We start from the raw sequence: 19,460 nt of genomic DNA, 5'->3' as shown, positions 1-19,460 counted from the left end.
CAGAGATATTTCTCTCACCCAGCATAGGTATATGCAAAAATACACCCCAAAACACATTGCCCTACTTCTCCCGAGTACGGCGACACCACATGAGTGACACTTTTTTGCAGCCAAGATGCGCAAAGGGGCCAATGAGTACCTATTAGGAGGGCATTTTTAGGCATTTGGATTCCAGACTTCTTCTCACGCTTTAGGGCCCATAAAATGCCAGGGCAGTGTAAATACCCCACGTGACCCCATTTTGGAAAGAAGACACCCCAAGGTATTCCGTGAGGGGCATGGCGAGTTCATAGAATTTTATTAGTTTTTTTGGCACAAGTTAGCGAAAATTGATTTTTTTTTTAGGTTTTTCTCACAAAGACTCCCTTTCCGCCAACTTGTGACAAAAAGTTCACTCTTTCATGGATCAATATGTCCCTCAGCGAATACCTTGGGGTGTCTTCGTTTCAAAATGGGGTCATTTGTGGGGTGTTTGTACTGCCCTGGCATTTGAGGGTCTCCGCAGTCATTACATGTATGGCCAGCATTAGGAGTTTCTGCTATTCTCCTTCTATTGAGCATACGGGTAATGAGATTTTTTTTTCCGTTCAGCCTCTGGGCTGAAAGAAAAAATGAACGGCACAGATTTCTTCATTCGCATCGATCAATGTGGATGAAAAAATCTCTGCCAAAAAATGTGCAAAAAATAAAAAAATAAAAGAGGGGAAAGGACATAACAGTGCTTGCGAAGTAAAGCTGCAATCGCTAATAAAGATCCAAAAAGCTCAAAAGTGATCTTTATAGCGTCGCAGCGATTTTACTGTGTTTTTGCAGTGATCAGACAAAAAAAAAACTGGCGGTGATAAGGGGCCCTTAGGCCCCATTCACATGTCCACAATTCTGTTCCGCATTTTGCGGAACGGAATTGCGGACCCATTCATTTCTATGGGGCAGACTTTGTCCCGCTCGGATCCGCACTTCCGTTTCGCAAAAATATAGAACATGTCCTATTCTTGTCCGCAATTGCGGACAAGAAAAGGCATTTTCTATATAATTCGGGCAATGTGCAGATCCGCAAAATGCGGAAAGCACTTTGCCAGTGTCTGTGTTTTGCGGATCCGCAAAACACATACGGATGTCTGAATGGAGCCTTACAGGGGGGTGATCAATGAGAGGGGGGTGATCAGGGGTTAATAAGTGACAGGGGTGGGGGGGGGTAGTGTAGTGTGGTGCTTCTTACAGAGCGCCTGTGTCCTCTGGTGGTGGATCCAAGCAAAAGGGACCACCAGAGGACCAGGTAGCAGGTATATCAGACGCTGTTAAAACAGCGTCTAATATACCTTTCTGATGCGATTTTTTAAACATCTACAGACTGCCAGCGAATGATCAGCACTGGCAGGCTGTAGTTTAATTTCAGAGCTGCGCGCGTTGCTGAGACCCGAGAGCGCCGCCGTCCTGACGCCTATCGCGTTAGTGTGACGGTAGGTAGTCAAAGGGGTTTTCTCACTTCAGCAAACAACATTTACCATGTAGAGAAAGTTAATACAAGCCACTTAGTAATGTATTATTATTATCCATATTGCTTCCTTTGCTGGCTGGATCCATTTTTCTATCTCATACACTGCTCATTTCCAGGGGATACGACCATCCTGTAATCCTACGGTGTGCAAGCACGGCCACCGCTGATTGATTGCAGGGTTGTTGTAACCATGGAAACAAGCAGTGTATAATGTGATGGAAAATGATGATTACACTTACCGGTAATCTGATTTTCCTGACCCCACAACAGCACCTTAGAGAGAGGGCTCCGCCCCAGGACAGGAAACCTGCAGCATAAAAAGGTGGAGCCGCTCTCCCACCTTAGCGAGTTTCCAGAGCATGAGAGGGACTCCCCTTACGTTAGTTTAGTTCTTACACATTTTTTTTTTTTTTTTTTGCAACACCCGTGAACACACAGCCCTACACCAACAGGGAGGGAATAAAGAGGTGCTGTCGTGGGGTCAGGAAAATCTGATTACCGTTAAGTGTAATCATCATTTTTCCCCTCCCCCACGACAGCACATTAGAGAGAGATTTCACAGATCATCCTCAGGGTGGGTGACAGTACTCAAGACCTTTGTGCCAAAGAGAAGGTCAGAAATAGAGTCAAGCTGAAGCATATAGTGCTTATAGAAAGTGGACAGAGAAGACCAGGTGGCAGCCCGACAGATCTGTTCAATAGATACGCTGGCCCTCTCTGCCCAAGAAGTGGACACCGCCCTCGTGGAGTGAGCCCTCACAGAAACAGGGGGACACGCACCGGACAATGAATACGCCAAGGATATAGCTTCTCTGATCCAGCGGGCAATAGATGCCTTAGAGGCTGTATTACCTTTTTTAGCCCCACCGAACAGAACAAATAAGGCAGAAGATTTTCTCCAGTCTTTAGTCACATCCAGGTACTGCAAAATACACCTCCTGACATCAAGGGAATGCAGCTCCTTCTCTGTCATCTTTTGGTTCTGAAAAGAAAGCTGGAAGAACTACCTCCTGAGCCCTATTTGTCCTAGAAGGAACCTTCGGCATAAAACCAGGATCTGGTCTGAGAACTACCCCGTCTTCTCTGATGGACATAAAAGGGGGGTTAATGGAGAGGGCCTGAATCTCCCCAACCCTCCTGGCTGACGTTTAGGAGCAAGAGACTAGAGGTTCAAAGGGATGTCTGGTAAGGGCATTTAACACTAAGTTAAGGTCCCATGGAGGAAATCTAGGGCCTGTTACTGGTGTAATCCCATCTACTGCCTTAAAAAACCTAACGACCCAAGGGTCCATGGCTAAACTCCTTCTCCCTAAGACCGACAAAGCTGACACCTGCACCTTTAGTGTACTTTTTGCCAACCCGAGGGACAATCCCCTCTGTAAAAAATCCAACACCTGAACCACTGAAAATTATAACGGCAAGGAAACCCTTTCTGCGCCTATAAAAGGACAGGAACTTTCTCCAGACCCGTGCATAGATAATGTTCGTAATCTCCTTCCTACTTTTCATTAGAGTGGAAATGACCTCCTTAGAGAATCCCTGACTAGCTAAAAATTACCTCTCAAATTCCACGCCGAAAGATGTAGAGACTCTACTTCCGGGTGGAACACTGGACCCTGTGACAACGGGTCCGGAATTCCTGGCAGGATCCACGGATCCAAAACCGACATGGCTCTCAACAGGGAAAACCACGAGCTCTTTGGCCAGAAGGGAGCTATCAGAATTACTCTAGCCCCTTTGTATCTGATCTTCCTTATAACTAGCAGAATCAACTGTAGCGGGGGAAAGGCATAACCTAGAGGAAAGTCCCATCTCTGGAGGAAGGCGTCCACCCCAGATAGGCACTCCTCCGGACTGAGGGAGAATAATTTTTGTACCTTTCTGTTCTCCCTTGTGGCGAACATGTCTACCGAAGGTAGACCCCATAAATCTACTATCTGGGAGAAAATCTCTGGATTCAGTGACCACTCCCCCTGACGTAACTTGTGGCGACTCAAGAAGTCCGCTCGAGAGATGAAGCACTCTCCCCTCTAGCTCCTCAAAAATCCATTTTGTCTCTTTTTGTAGGGAATCTGACCTGGTTCCTCCCTGATGATTGAGATAAGAGACCACCGTCCGATTGTCGGACATCACTCTCACATGTCTGTTCTGGATAATAGGAAGAACTGCTCTCAAGCCAGCAAAACAGCTCTCAGCTCCTTTCGATTTGACGAGAACAGTCTCTGACCCTGGGACCACTCTCCCTGAAAATTCTGATCCTCCACGTGAGCCCCCCCCCCATCCCCAGGGGCTGGTGTCCGTAGTCATAACTACTGGTTCCGGAAAGGACCAGGGAAATGCCTGAGTCAGATTCTCTACTTCCTTCCACCAATTTAGGGATGAAAGAGTTATGTCTGATAATTTTATAACTGACTCTCCCTCTAACTGTCGAGAGTGTCGCTGCGCCCACTGGACCGCTGGCATGCAGGATGTCAAAACTCCTAACAGGAACATAGCTTTCCTTATGGTTAAGGCTTCTCCTGACTGAACCCTCTGAACTAATCCCTGAATCCCAGCTACCTTCTCCTCTGTGAGGGAAGTTCTTTCCAGCCTGGCATTTAAAACCAGACCCAAGAAAACCTGGCTTGTTGACGGCTGCATCCTGGACTTTAACAGCCACCCCAGGGACTGAAGTACCTCCATCACCCGATTCAAAGCCCTGACACACTCCTCTTGAGATTGGGCCACCACCAGAGAAAGTCGTCCAGGTAAGGCAAAAACGTGATGTTCTCCCTTCTGATGAAGGAAGTCATCTCCGCCACTACCTTGGTAAAGATCTGAGGCGCCATGGAAAGGCCAAAGGGAAGTGCCTGGAACTGATAGTGAAGAAGACCCGACTCGGTTCTTACAGCCACCCGGAGGAATCTCTGGTGATCTGGATGAATCGGAATATGATGGTAAGCATCTTTTAAATCCAGAACCGCCATATGACAGCCTGGAGATAAAAGATATATCGCTGACCTGATAGTTTCCATTTAGAATTTTCTGGCTTTCAGGAACTTGTTCAGGTATCTGAGATTTATTATTGTCCGGTAAGACCCATCTGGTTTCTTCACTAGAAACAGGGTGGAATAGAAACCTTTGCCTAGCTCTGACTCTGGGACAGGAATTAACACCCTTTTGCTTATAAATTTTTTTATTTCTTGAAGCATTATGAGAGAAGATCTTGAAATCACAAATTTTTCTGCGGGGTATCTCAAGAACTCCAATCTTAAACCCTCCCGCAGAAGACCTATCAACCATTTCCCTGCCAACTTTTCCCAAGCAGGAAGGAAGAATCTTAATCTTCCTCCTAGTGGGATCATGGCATCATTGCTTTCCTTGTTTTCCCGCCCGAGCTGTGGCTGATCTAAACAAAAAACCTTTACTTCCTGATCTAGGCCTTGCTCCCTGCTCTCTGTCCCCCGTCTGCTTCTTATTTTGAAATCTTGATGAGTTCCGAAAGGGCCGTTTATACTGCTTGAACTGAGTGAAAGATTCCTGGGGACATTTTTTTCTATCCATCTGCAGCTTTTTCGAGTAAAGAGTCAAGTTCAGACCCAAAAAGAAACTGGCCATCAACAGGGGATGCTACATAGCCTCAGCTTGGACGGCATATCTCCCCCTTTCCAATTTTTAAGCCACAAAGCAAGTCGCGCAGAATTGGAAAGGGATGCGGCTCTTGCTTCCAGCCTCACCGCGTCCACCGAGGCATCCGCAATAAAGTCTGCGGCCTTCTGGAAAGTGGGTATAGACGCTAACAACTGCTCTCTAGGGCATTTATCCCTAATCTGTCCCTCTAGCCTATCTAACCAGAGTGACATAGACCTCGCAACAACAGTGGCAGCTATACTGGGCCTGAAAGCAGCCGCAGAAGATTCCCACAAATTCTTAAGGGAAGAATCTATTCTCTTATCTAAGGGGTCCCTTAAAAATCCCATATCCTCAAAGGGCAGTGAGGATCTTTTAGAAATCTTAGAAATGGCTACATCCAGTTTTGGGGCCTTGTCCCAAGATGTAGAAGCCTCTTCCTCAAAGGGGTACTTCCGTTTAAAAGTCTTAGAAATAAATCCATCTGCAGCTTTTTCGAGTAAAGAGTCAAGTTCAGACCCAAAAAGAAACTGGCCATCAACAGGGGATGCTACATAGCCTCAGCTTGGACGGCATATCTCCCCCTTTCCAATTTTTAAGCCACAAAGCAAGTCGCGCAGAATTGGAAAGGGATGCGGCTCTTGCTTCCATCTTGGGGCCTTGTCCCAAGATGTAGAAGCCTCTTCCTCAAAGGGGTACTTCCGTTTAAAAGTCTTAGAAATAAATGCCTTTTTTTTTGTTTTTTCCACTCTCTCTATCACCGCTGAAATAGATCTATGGACAGGGAAACATCTACGCTTACTTTCCCTAAGCCCCTCAAACACGACATCCTCTACAGATCTATCCTCTCTAGTATCCTCCAACTCCAGGGTAGATCGGATAACTTTTAACAATTTGTCCGTAACTTCTGCTGAAAATAGGAACTTCCCTTCTCTTGCGTTATCTTCAGAAGAGGAGGAATCATCCCCGGAGAGAGATTCACTATCTTCCGATTCCACGTCAGACTCCTGCCTCACCGCTCTTCTCCTCTTCCTACCGGCTTTCAGGGAATTTTTAACTTCGGACATAATAGATTTTAGATCTTTCAGAAGACTGAGTCTCCTCAGCCACCATCTTCTCAATGCACTACTGACAGAGCTTCTTAGTGTAAGAAGACGACAGCGAGCACTTGCAGATAGGGCATTCATTGTTCTTTTTCTTGGCCACCACCTTCTTAGGCACCGTCTAAGAAAAAAGGAACATACCCAAATCTAAGGAACAGCCTAAACCCCTTAAGGACCGAGATTAGGACTCAATACCGGCGGCAGGATTTCAATATCCGCACTTTCAGACCTCCTCTCTTCATCCATAATGAATGTAAACCTGCACTGATGAAACATTGTCAAAGTTACTCTCTGCCACCAAGTATTCCTCTCACCTGAGAGATACACAGCTTCCTGCAGACCCACCACAGATAGAACTGGAACAGAACCTGGTTCACTTTCTGGCACTCTGAATTCAGACACCGGTGTCCAAATAGCCCAAGCACACTCATACCTGAATAGAGCTTGTTTAAAATTGCCGGGATGCCGAACGTCCGGTCACCTGACCAGAAGCGCAAGGCCGTGGAACGCATGGCACTTCCTGCCCGGACGCCACTAACCAGCGTCTACATCCGGTGGCGTCCTGGCTGAGCTGCAGCATCTTGGGGCCTTCTGGCCACACTCAATCCGTTGGTGCGGTCCTCCTCGCCTGAGGGACCGGCACCTTCTGCCCCTGCGGACCGGAATCTCAGTCACCGGCATCCTGGCCCCAGACACCTGTGGGTGAGGAATGATCGGGCAGGAACAACGCGCCGCCGCTGACCCTCCGGCATCTACCGGGACTTCCAGGTCAGGACAACAACTGCAGGCTCCCGTACCAGGACAGGAAACCTCACTGGAGGTGGGAGAGTGGCTCCACCTTTTTATGCTGCAGGTTTCCTGTCCTGGGGCGGAGCCGTCTCTCTAAGGTGCTGTCGTGGGGGAGGGGGAAAAATTAATCCGGACAGCAAAGGAAGCAACATGGCCAATCACAATACATTAGTAAGTGCCTTGTGTTGACTTCCTCTACATAATAAATGCTATTTACTGAAGTGAGACAACCTCTGATGGGGTATACTCATCAGATACAATGGGGGCATATCGCTAAGACCTCTGGGACCTGTACCTACAAGGAGAATGGAGCGAGGAGAGCTGTGGCTGGAGGACCCCGGTTTTCCCGGGGTCCGTCCACCACCAAGCGCTGCACCCATACAAGTGAATGGGAGCACACCGCGCACGAGAGGTCCCTGCTCCCATTCATTTCTATGGGGCAGAAGGAAATAGCTCGGCAATTTTTGGAGGCCGGCTGCACATGCGAAGTGCGCCCTCCATTAACCCCCGCTCTGTTCTCGTTCTAGGTGTGGGTCCCGGAGGTGGGAAACGCACCTATCAGACAATGGGAGCATATCCTAGCAATATGCCCCCATTGTATGTGATGGCAAAACCCATTTAACACGTTAAGGCACTATGACGAGTATACTCTTTCTGGAGCACTGATACTTAGCGCTCCATGACGAGTATACTCGTCATGGCATTAAACTGCCACCATGTTGCACACAGCCAGGCACCCAGGGTCAATGCCCCGTATCGTTGATCGCTGCAAACCGCAGGTCAATTCAGACCTGCTGTTTGCAGCGCTTTCTGTAGTTTCTGATCCCTGTGTGGTAATAAAAGTGATAAAAAAAGTTGCATGTACGCCGAAATAGTACCAAACAGTCACCTCATCCCGCAAAAAAATGAGCCCCTACATTAGACAATGGCCCAAAACAAAAAACAAAAACAAAAAAAAAAGAACTATGGGGACACTATAACAAGATTTTTAATTTTTTTTCCCAAAATTATATTATTGTGTAAAACTTACATAAATAAAAAAAAGTATACACATTAGGTATCGCCGCGTCCGTATCAACAAGCTCTATAATAATATTACATGAGCTAACCCCTCAAATGAACACCGTAAAAAATAAACAAAAACTGTGCTAAATAAACAATTTTTGGTCACCTTACATCACAAAAAGTGTAATAGCAAGCGATCAAAAAGTCATATGCACCCCAAAATAGCGCCAATCAAACCGTCATCTCATCCCGCAAAAATCATACCCTACCCAAGATAATCACCCAAAAAAAAATAACTCCGACAACCCCTTTAAGGGAACTCTGTCATGCAATTTCAAGTCTGACTCCTAATGTTTAAACAGGAACTCTGTCTCTCCCATCTGACTTCCTCTGAACTACTGGATGACCGTCACTAATTAAATACCTCCTGTCAGCTCTCGGGCCCCTCTCCTCCCCACATTCTGTTGAAGATATAATGTGTCCACTATCTAAAGGACCAGGAGTGCAGATATATAGAAGGCGATTGTACACAGTGATTAGCTGCATTTCTAACCTCCTGACTCACACTGCCTGCACTAGCTGTGTGTGCTGACTCTCCAGTGTAGTTCGATGTGATGTAGCTTTACATTGGTTCTCCCTGCAGGCAACAGCTGACATGGGAGAGAGATGAGACAGGCTGAAGTCACATCACACAGGAAAACAGGTAAACTCTGCAGTGTGAGGGGATAGCAGCTGTCTCACTAATCAGTCATGGCTACCATTAAACAGAGCAGTGCAGTGAGACTCCTCCCCCTCTGCAAAGCCAGGCATTATGAGCAATGTAGACTTCATTAGGAAAACCATACCTGAGGGGGAGACTGAATGAAATTACTAATCGAATAAAACAGGCACACACATAAGCCTCTGATCATAGACACTAGCTCCATGTGTCTGCTGTATAAAACAGCAGGCACACAGCAGCTATGGCACCCACTCAGCTTCGGAGCAAGAACCATGTTTACAGGTCCTTCTAAAAAAATTAGCATATTGTGATAAAGTTAATTATTTTCTGTAATGTACTGATAAACATTAGACTTTCATATATTTTAGATTCATTACACACCAACTGAAGTAGTTCAAGCCTTTTATTGTTTTAATATTAATGATTTTGGTATACAGCTCATGAAAACCCCAAATTCCTATCTAAAAAAATTTGCATATCATGAAAAGGTTCTCTAAACGAGCTATTAACCTAATCATCTGAATCAACTAATTAACTCTAAAACACCTGCAAAAGATTCCTGAGGCTTTTAAAAACTCCCAGCCTGGTTCATTACTCAAAACTGCAATCATGGGTAAGACTGCCGACCTGACTGCTGTCCAGAAGGCCATCATTGACACCCTCAAGCAAGAGGGTAAGACACAGCAAGAAATTTCTGAACGAATAGGCTGTTCCCAGAGTGCTGTATCAAGGCACCTCAGTGGGAAGTCTGTGGGAAGGAAAAAGTGTGGCAGAAAACGCTGCACAACGAGAAGAGGTGACCGGACCCTGAGGAAGATTGTGGAGAAGGACCGATTCCAGACCTTGGGGGACCTGTGGAAGCAGTGGACCGAGTCTGGAGTAGAAACATCCAGAGCCACCGTGTACAGGCGTGTGCAGGAAATGGGCTACAGGTGCCGCATTCCCCAGGTCAAGCCACTTTTGAACCAGAAACAGCGGCAGAAGCGCCTGACCTGGGCTACAGAGAAGCAGCACTGGACTGTTGCTCAGTGGTCCAAAGTACTTTTTTCGGATGAAAGCAAATTTTGCATGTCATTCTGAAATCAAGGTGCCAGAGTCTGGACGAAGACTGGGGAGATGGAAATGCCAAAATGCCTGAAGTCCAGTGTCAAGTACCCACACAGTCAGTGATGGTCTGGGGTGCCATGTCAGCTGCTGGTGTTGGTCCAGCTGAAAAGCTTTATGGAGATGAAGATTTCATTTTTCAGCACGACCTGGCACCTGCTCACAGTGCCAAAACCACTGGTAAATGGTTTACTGACCGTGGTATTACTGTGCTCAATTGGCCTGCCAACTCTCCTGACCTGAACCCCATAGAGAATCTGTGGGATATTGGGAAGAGAAAGTTGAGAGACGCAAGACCCAACACTCTGGATGAGCTTAAGGCCGCTATCGAAGCATCCTGGGCCTCCATAACACCTCAGCAGTGCCACAGGCTGATTGCCTCCATGCCACGCCGCATTGAAGCAGTCAGTTCTGCAAAAGGATTCCCGACCAAGTATTGAGTGCATAACTGAACATAATTATTTGAAGGTTGACTTTTTTTGTATTAAAAACACTTTTCTTTTATTGGTCGGATGAAATATGCAAAAAAATTATAGATAGGAAATTTGGGTTTTCATGAGCTGTATGCCAAAATCATCAATATTAAAACAATAAAAGGCTTGAACTACTTCAGTTGGTGTGTAATGAATCTAAAATATATGAAAGTCTAATGTTTATCAGTACATTGCAGAAAATAATTAACTTTATCACAATATGCTAATTTTTTTAGAAGGACCTGTATATACTGAACTTCCGCCATACATGTACGCTGGAGGTCCTTAGGGGGTTTAAAGAATAATATAACACATTAAGACGTTCCATATTCAGCAACATTTTCTTCTTCAGTCTTCCAGCTACAAGCTACCCACCTATACTTAACGACTCCCTCTGGTAGTCCTTGGTGAGATGAGATCTTCTGGTCATACAGTAAACATATCGTTCCAATACGTACCAGCACATCTCATAATAAAATGGGTATCGGAACTTTGTGGGAACCTGAAAGTTTATATATAAAAAAAAAAAAAAATAGTGAGGTAATGTGTACTTTTGCAATATGACTTGCTACACTTAAAAGTTCTTTATTTTCAAGACTCACCCGTGTTCTATCTTCAATGCTATAGATACGAAGTTGCATTGGGATATTGAAACTATGTAGGAAGTTCCCACCGAAAACTAAAGTATCCTGAGGAGTGTACACAGCATGGATCCACCCTATAAAAGCAGAACATTTGTCAAACGATGACCTTATAGCTAGAGATGAGCGAACTTCTGTTTTAAGTTCGGCGTCTAAAGTTCGGGTTTGGATTAGCGGAGAATCCCGATCTGGAACCGGATATGGATTCCGACTTCCGTTGTGGTCCGTGGTAGCGGAATCAATAATCGGCCATTATTGATTCCGCTACCACGGACCACAACGGAAGTCGGAATCCATATCCGGTTCCAGATCGGGATTCTGCGCTAATCCAAACCCGAACTTTAGACGCCGAACTTAAAACAGAGGTTCGCTCATCTCTACTTATAGCATACTAAATGTAATCCTGGGAATGACCTACAATGCTTTTTTGGCAGCCAAATCATGAGCTGTATTCTGCAGTTGCTAGCAATGTAGGATCAATATATGTCACATATCGCTAGCTCCTAAGACTGCAGCCTAGAAGACGAAGCAGATCGAAACTGGTTCCGTGACGCTGTAGTAAAATGAAAAACTGGATTTTTGTACTCCCCATAAAATCCTTTTCTCTTGAATGCATTGGGGGGGGGGGGGGGGGGACAGCACCATGGGTATATGCGCAGCTGCTACTAGAAGTAAAAAGTGTTGGCTCCTCCTATCTGGGCTATACTCACTGCAGATGCAGGAGCAAACCAGTAGGTAGAAAATCAGTAGGAACACATGATAAAACTGTAAGCCAACAAGTCCTAAACCAAAGAGGACCAACAGAAAAGAACTGTGTCCCCCAATGCATCCTACGAGAAAAGGATTTTATGGCTAGTACAAACATCCAATTTTCTCTTGAATGCTTAGGGGGACACAGCACCATGGGACGTCCTAAAGCAGTCCACAAGGGAGGGCAGAAAAACAGTCATGCAACGCAACTAACTCACAGCTGCTTGCAGAACCCTGCGACCCAAACTAAAAATAAATAAAAATAATAAATAATAGGAAATCCCCTTTAATGTCTAAAGTGCTATACTGACATTCAGATGGAATCTGCTGGTCCGGGCCATTAGAGCAGGAGTGCGGCTCACATGTTACTGCTGTGCCCCTGCTCTCTGCTGCATGGAAGGTGGCCCAGGATAAGGCTCCTTAGTAACCACTGTAAAAAGGCGGAATGGTGGCCACTAAGGGGTTAACCATGTGAAACCCTAAGGCAGCCAGCCAATTTATTTGTCAACAGAAACCATATGCAACAATAACTAAAGAATAAATCTCTGCTAGACTCCCACTTCATGTGCAGCAGTGACTAGCCATGTTTGGAAGCCATGGAAATAGGCAGTTAAAAAGGTTGTCCGAGATTTTAATACTGATGACCTATCCCAGCCATCCTCAAACTGCGGCCCTCCAGCTGTTGCAAAACTACAACTCCCAGCATGCCCGAACAGCCTACAGGTATCTGCCTACAGCAGGGCATTGTGGGAGTTGTAGTTTAACAACAGCTGGAGGGCCGGAGTTTGAGAATGCCTGACCTATCCACTAGTGTGACATTTTTTGTTAATAAATTTGTGTTATGTTCTCTCGGCCATGAATACCATAGCTTTAATTTTGTGCCATTCTTTTTGAGTCACCCAGTATAAGACTATATACAAAGAAACTATTATTCACCAAGTATCAGAAAAGAACATGGAGCACTATCTACAGGTAATACCTGAAGGGATAACAAATGTGTAGCCTTGCTTTAGTTCAACACGCTGACAGTCTGTTACTCTGTCCCCAAGAAAGATGTCCCCTTGCTTCCCAGAAAGCAGCCAATTCTCATACATTTCCAGATTCTGGTCCGTAGGTGGTATCAGCCAGAAGACCTACAGGAAGAAACCACAGAGGAATTAAAATTTAGTCCATCATTTTACCATTTATCTGTGCTTCGAGTGCCTTGTGAGAAAAAGCACAATATAAAAGGTTTGTGGTTGATGATACAGGTAGTTCACCAACAGTTGGATCAACATCAGCACAATACATTCTGAAATATTTTTGCAGATGTAGTACTTGCCCAGCATTGAACAAGTCAGAAAAATAAAGTACATCTCAAGTGTAATGAAAAATAGGATTTCTGTTAAAAGGGGTTTTACCATTAGGCTGGTTTCACACGGACACGGGCGTTGCGGGAAAATGTGCGGGTCTTCATCTTAGCTGTGTGCAGTAACAGGACCTGTGGTGACGTCACTCCGGTCATCACATGATCTTTTACCATGGTGATGGACCATGTGATGACTGGAGTGATGTCACCACAGGTCCTGTTAATGCACACAGCACAGAAGACAGATAGAAGAGATGCCAGCTGCGCGATCAAGTGGATTAAGGAGAGTTAAATTATTTTATTTTTTTTAAACCCCTCCAGCGCTATTTTACTATGCATTCTGTAATCAGAATGCTATTATTTTCCCTTATAACCATGTTATAAGGGAAAATAATAATGATCGGGTCTCCATCACGATCGTCTCCTAGCAACCGTGCGTGAAAATCGCACCGCATCCGCACTTGCTTGCGATTTTCACACATCCCCATTCATTTCTATGGGGCCTGCGTTACGTGAAAAACACAGAATATAGAGCATGCTGCGATTTTCACGCAACACACAAGTGATGCGTGAAAATCACTGCTCATGTGAACAGCCCCATAGAAATGAATGGGTCGGGATTCAGTGCGGGTGCAATGCGTTCAACTCACTCATCGCATCTGCGCGGAATACTCGCCCGTGTGAAAGGGGACTTAGGCTATTTTTTATATCACGGAGCTGGTGGATGTTAGAGACCTTGCTCTCCTCCGCTTTCCATTGGAGGACACCCTGTAGATGCTTAATTTTTAGGTCTGGAGACATGCTTGGACAGTCCAGCACCTTTTTTTTTTAATAAAAAAATTCAGCAGCACACTCATAAAGTAAAGAGGAGTTTTATTCACCCATGTGGACGCAACGTTTCGGCTAAAACACTAAAGCTTGAGAAAGGTTCTAATGTTTGAACCAAAACGTCACGTCCACATTAGGTGAATAAAACTCCTCTCTTTACTTTTATACTTCATGAGAGTGCTGCTGGATTTATTAAATTTATTTTTTGTTTCTTCCAAAGCCGGAAACGGCAATCTACTCCTCTACTGGAACAGATTACGAGATTTACCGACCCCAGATGTGAACCTAGCCTTAAACAAGTTTGTAATGTAAAATATTCCCTCCTGCTTCTCTTGGTTGTGTAGTTTTCGTTAGTCTTCTCTTGTTATGTGCAGTCCTGCACATATTCAGAAGGAAGCCTTTGAACAAGCTCATTGTTGTACATATTCAGCTGAGTCCATAGATTTCTCTTGGCTTCACTGATTTTAATGGAAGACTTATATCCTTGGCTTGCCATTCATTTCTAAGTCTTCCATTAAAATCAGTGGAGCCAAGAGAAATCTATGGACTCAGCTGAGTATGTACAACAATGAGCTTGTTCAAAGGCTTCCTTCTGAATATGCGCAGAACTGAACAGGACTGCTCATAACAAGAGAAGACTAACGAAAACTACACAACCAAGAGAAGCAGGAGGGAATATTTTACATTAAAAAACTTGTTTAAGGCTAGGTTCACATTTGGGTTCGGTAAATCTGGTAATCTGTTCCAGTAGAGGAGCAGATTATCGTTTCCGGCTTAGGCAGAAACAAAAAATAAATCCACCAGCACTCTCATGAAGTATAAAAGTAAAAAAGATGAGTTTTATTCACCCATGTGGATGTGACGTTTTGGCTCAAACATTAGAACCTCTCTCAAGCTTTAGTTTTTGAGCCGAAACGTTGCATCCACATGGGTGAATAAAACTCCTCTTTACTTTATGAGCATGCTGCTGAATTTTTTTATTTAAAAAAGGTGCTGGATTGTCCAGGCACATTATGCAAGCAGCATTTTGACCGGACCTCAGGCATAATTGTTCCTTGCGATCCCGTGCATCCGACCGCCTGCGGCTGTGGCTACAGTGCCATTCACTTCAATGGATCGTCACACCCCCTCTTGCCCTACAACATAGTGAGCTGGCCGTGATATAGTGCATTATGGTGTGAACGAGCACTAAACTTAGAGTCATTTCACACCACAAAGACAGGAACGCAAGCCAGCCACCTCCCTTCATAAGGAAGCGTGGCGGTGCATTGAAATATGGTTTTGATTTAAAATTATTTTTTGTATCGGGACAAGTAGATTGTCATGAGGGACAAGTAGATCGAGCCCCCGCTTTAGTCCTTCGACAAGTAGTTTTTACACACACACACACACACACACACACACACACAGTGCTGCTCATAATTATTCATACCCCTGGCAAATTTTGACTTAGGGCTGTTTCACACGAGCGGATGCCGTGCGTGGCATCCGCTCCGTGAAAGACAGCCAAGACCCGATGCAGACTGCAGAAGCACGGAGCAGTAACATGACTGATAATGTGCTCCGTGCCTCTCTGAGATAAAGTTGTCACTGTGATTTCGTAGTAAAGAGGTCACAGAGAGGCACGGAGCATTATCAATCATGTTAATGCTCCGTGCCTCTGCAGTCTGCATCGGGTCTTGGTACTATTTCACGGAGCGGATGCCACGCACGGCATCCGCTCGTGTGAAACTGCCCTTAAAGTTACTTTTATTCAATCAGCAAGTAATTTTTTTTTACGGGAAATGACATGGGTGTCTTCAAAAGATAAGACGATGTACAAGAGGCATTATTGTGGAAAAAAACATTTCTCCGATTTTATTTACATTTGAGCAAAAAGAGTCCAGTCCAAAATTATTCATACCCTTCTCAATAATCAATAGAAAAGCCTTTATTGGCTATTACAGCAATCAAACGCTTCCTAGAATTGCAGACCAGCTTTTTGCATGTCTCTACAGGTATATTTGGCCATTCAGCTTTAGCAATGAGCTCCAAATCTTTCAGGTTGGAGGGTCTTCTTGCCATCACCCTGATGTTTAGCTCCCTCCACAGATTCTCAATTGGATTCTTTGTCTGGCTGGGCCACTCCAAAACGTTAATGTTGTTGTCTGCTAACCATTTCTTTACCACTTTTGCTGTGTGTTTTGGGTCATTGTCATGCTGAAATGTCCACTGGTGCCCAAGGCCAAGTTTCTCTGCAGACTGCCTGATGTTGTGGTTGAGAATCCTCATGTATTGCTCTTTTTTCATGGTGCTATTTACTGCGATTAGGTTCCCTTGTCCATTGGCTGAAAAACACCCCCAAAGCATTACGTTCCCACCACTATGTTTGACAGTGGGGATGGTGTTCTTTGGGTTGAAGTCTTCTCCTTTTTTGTCCAAATGAAGGAAACATCATTGTGACCAAACAATTACATTTTAGTTTTATCTGACCATAACACAGAAGACCAGAAGTCTTCTTTGTCCAGATGAGCTTTTGCAGAGGCCAAGCTTTTGTGTGCCTTATCTGGAGAAGTGGAACCCAGCAGTGTGCAGTGTCCGTTGGATTGTCTGCCTTGAGACATTGCCACCAGCAGAGCCCAGATTCACCAGGATGGCCTTGGTGGTGATCCTTGGATTCTTTTTCACCTCTCTAACTATCCTCCTGCCAAGCACAGGTGTCACTTTAGGCTTCTGACCACGTCCTGAGATTTTCCACAGTGCGGAACATATTGTATTTTTTTAAAATACTTTGCACTGTAGCCACTGGAACATTTAGAAAAAGCCTTGTAGCCCTTCCCTGACTTGTGAGCAGCCACAATGCGCAGCCACAGGTCCTCAGTGAGCTCCTTTGTCTTAGCCATGACTGTCCACAAACCAACTGCAGAGAGCTGCTGTTTTTCACCTGTTGAGCTGATTCAAACAGCTGTTCCCAATTAATCAGGGTAATTAGGATGCTTTAGAACAGCTTTGACTATTTGGAATGGCATAGAACTTTTGATTTTCCCACAGACTGACAGTTTGTGAAGGGTATGAATAATTTTGGACTGGACACTTTTTGCTAAAATGCAAATAAAAGCTAAGAAATTGGTTTTTTTCCCACAATAATGCCTTTTGTACATCTCTATACATACACACACACATATACACCCCACTTACAATCACGTTTTAGTAATATTAGTACATACTGAACATTGACTAAAACAGACAAAGTAACACACGGACCTTGCCTCCTCGCAGGATGTGGTACCATACAGAAGTACCTCCAAAGTCTACATGGAAATCAGTGTAACAGCCCCTTACACTCATAAGGCAGTACCTGTAATAGACAGAGGGGCATGTTACTGAAGCACAATAATACTAACTCTACATGCAGCAAAATGCTTTTTCATCTGACACTCCCAGCATCTTCCAAGTTAGAAGATATTTTAGATTCCTGGGCTGTTACAGAAATCACCAGTGAGGTCCTCCAGGAAGACACTGCTGTCAATATCAAACACACTGCCATCAGTTTACTCTTTAACCACATCTGACCATTAGAAGAGGCTTTCCAGGGAGATGATGATGATAATAATATTATTATTATTATTATTATTATTAATAATAATAATAGAAGATCTGTGGCCTGTTACAACGATTTAACTATGGGCATAGGAACACAGTGTAATGTCAAATCATTGCATTCTAAAGGAGAAGCAATCATATGATCAAGTCCCCAAAAGGGAATTGGGTGTTAAAAAAAATAAAAATAAAAAAATCATAGGGAAAGCCATATCCCAAAATGACTGTACTGTTAAAATATTAAAAACATTTATCCTGTACAGTGAACACCGTAAATAAGTTTAAAAAAATATCAAAATAGCCAATTCGTCATCACACAATGGTGTGATTTCGTTTTATTTCCAGCTTCCCACTACAATCGCATGCAATAAAAAACAACGCCATTAGAAAGTACAACTTATCCAGCCAAAAATAAGCCCTCATACAACTAAGTGAATAGAAAGAAAAAAAAGGTTTACAGCTCTGGGAAGGCAGGGAGTAAAAAACAAAAATGGAAAATAACCAAAAACTAAAGCTATATGTTGGTCAATAGGAAAAAGATAAAATGACTTTTTGTAGTGTCGTTTTAAAGGCCATTTTCTAGTGTTTTAGCCCCTCAGCGTATTTTTTCCCAACTTGTAGCATGCACAGGGTGTCACATTTGGAAATTATTTTATAAGTCACTATCTACAACACCTAGCTAGCACTCACTTCTGTACTTTGGGGTACTGCATTTCCTGTATGGAGTTTGTGGATTCCGTCTGCCGCTCTTTTAAGTGTCTGGGCCAGATGTTATCAACCCAATCTATTTGATCTACCTGTTTAGAATAAAACACAAAATGTGACACAATTAGGGGAAGCTTGACAGGCTGAGGAAAAGAAATACAAGGAGACTGGAGAAGAGGCAGGAAGAATGAATGATGTGTAAAGCAATAGTCAAACAACAGAAAAAATTAGTGACCGATGAAAATATGAAAGAATGATGGCAACAACTGTAAGTAGGCAATGGAAGGCATAAAGGATGGCTATTAACACTTAGATCTCTTGCACACGAACGATAAGGATTAGGTCCGGATGCGTTCAGGAAAACTCGCACCATTGTGCAAGCAAGTTCCGTTAGTTTTCTTTGCGTTCAGTTGTTATCGCATTGATGCGTTTTTTATGCGCATGATAGAAAACTGAATGCTTACAAATAACATCTCTTATGCTACTTTCACACTCGTGTTTTGTGCGGATATGTCATGGACGGATCCGTTCAGATAATGCAAGCGTCTGCATCCGTTCAGATCGGATCAGTTTGTATTATCTGTAACATATCCAAGACGAATCAGTCTTGAACACCATTGAAAGTCAATGGAGGACGGATCAGTTTTCTATTGTACCAGATTGTGTCAGTGAAAACGGATCCGTCCCATTGACTTACATTGTGTGCCAGGACAGATCCGTTTGGCTCAGTTTCAGCAGCGTTTTGGTGTCAGTCTCCAAAGTGGAATGAAGACTGAATGGAGGCAAACTGATGCATTCTGAGTGGATCCTTTTCCATTCAGAATGCAAACTGATCAGTTTTGGACCGCTTGAGAGAGCACTGAACGGATCTCAAACGGAAAGTCAAAACGCCAGTGTGAAAGTAGACCCATTCATTTCAATGGGTCTGTGTACATTATCATTGTTTTTCATGCATCACTTGTGCGTTGCGTTAAAATCGTAGCATGTTCTATATTCAGCATTTTTCACGCAATGCTGGCCCCATAGAAGTAAATGAGGCTGCGTGAAAAACGCATTGCATCTGCAAGCAAGTGGGGATGCGATGCATTTTTCACTGATGCATCCCCACTTGCTTGCAGATGCAATGCGTTTTTCACGCAGCCTCGTTCACTTCTATGGGGCCAGCATTGAAAAAACGCAGAATAAAGAACACGCTACGATTTTAACGCAACACACAAGTGATGCGTGAAGAACAATGATAATGTATACAGACCCCATTGAAATAAATGGGTCCGTATTCGCACCTGCGCGAAAGGGGCCTTAGGGGG

The 19,460-nt window shown here is 44.2% G+C and overlaps 1 protein-coding gene across 3 annotated transcripts in view; it reads right to left on the bottom strand.

The window, feature by feature from the left end:
* Positions 1-19,460, bottom strand: part of KDM2A (lysine demethylase 2A) — a 286,076-nt gene that overhangs the window by 223,327 nt on the left and 43,289 nt on the right. For all 3 annotated transcript variants that reach the window (XM_044296600.1, XM_044296601.1, XM_044296599.1), the window contains exons 7-11: positions 18,139-18,245; positions 17,113-17,206; positions 12,673-12,826; positions 10,905-11,020; positions 10,678-10,804 (exon numbers count right to left, since the gene is read on the bottom strand). In XM_044296600.1, the coding sequence (XP_044152535.1) occupies positions 10,678-10,804; positions 10,905-11,020; positions 12,673-12,826; positions 17,113-17,206; positions 18,139-18,245 (598 nt within the window). The remainder of the gene's footprint in view (positions 1-10,677; positions 10,805-10,904; positions 11,021-12,672; positions 12,827-17,112; positions 17,207-18,138; positions 18,246-19,460) is intronic.

This window comes from Bufo gargarizans, chromosome 6 (assembly GCF_014858855.1).
Source record: "Bufo gargarizans isolate SCDJY-AF-19 chromosome 6, ASM1485885v1, whole genome shotgun sequence".
In the NCBI taxonomy this organism is placed as follows: domain Eukaryota; kingdom Metazoa; phylum Chordata; class Amphibia; order Anura; family Bufonidae; genus Bufo; species Bufo gargarizans.
The sequence above is the reverse complement of the archived record's forward strand: the minus strand, read 5'-3'. Positions and strand labels throughout refer to the sequence as shown.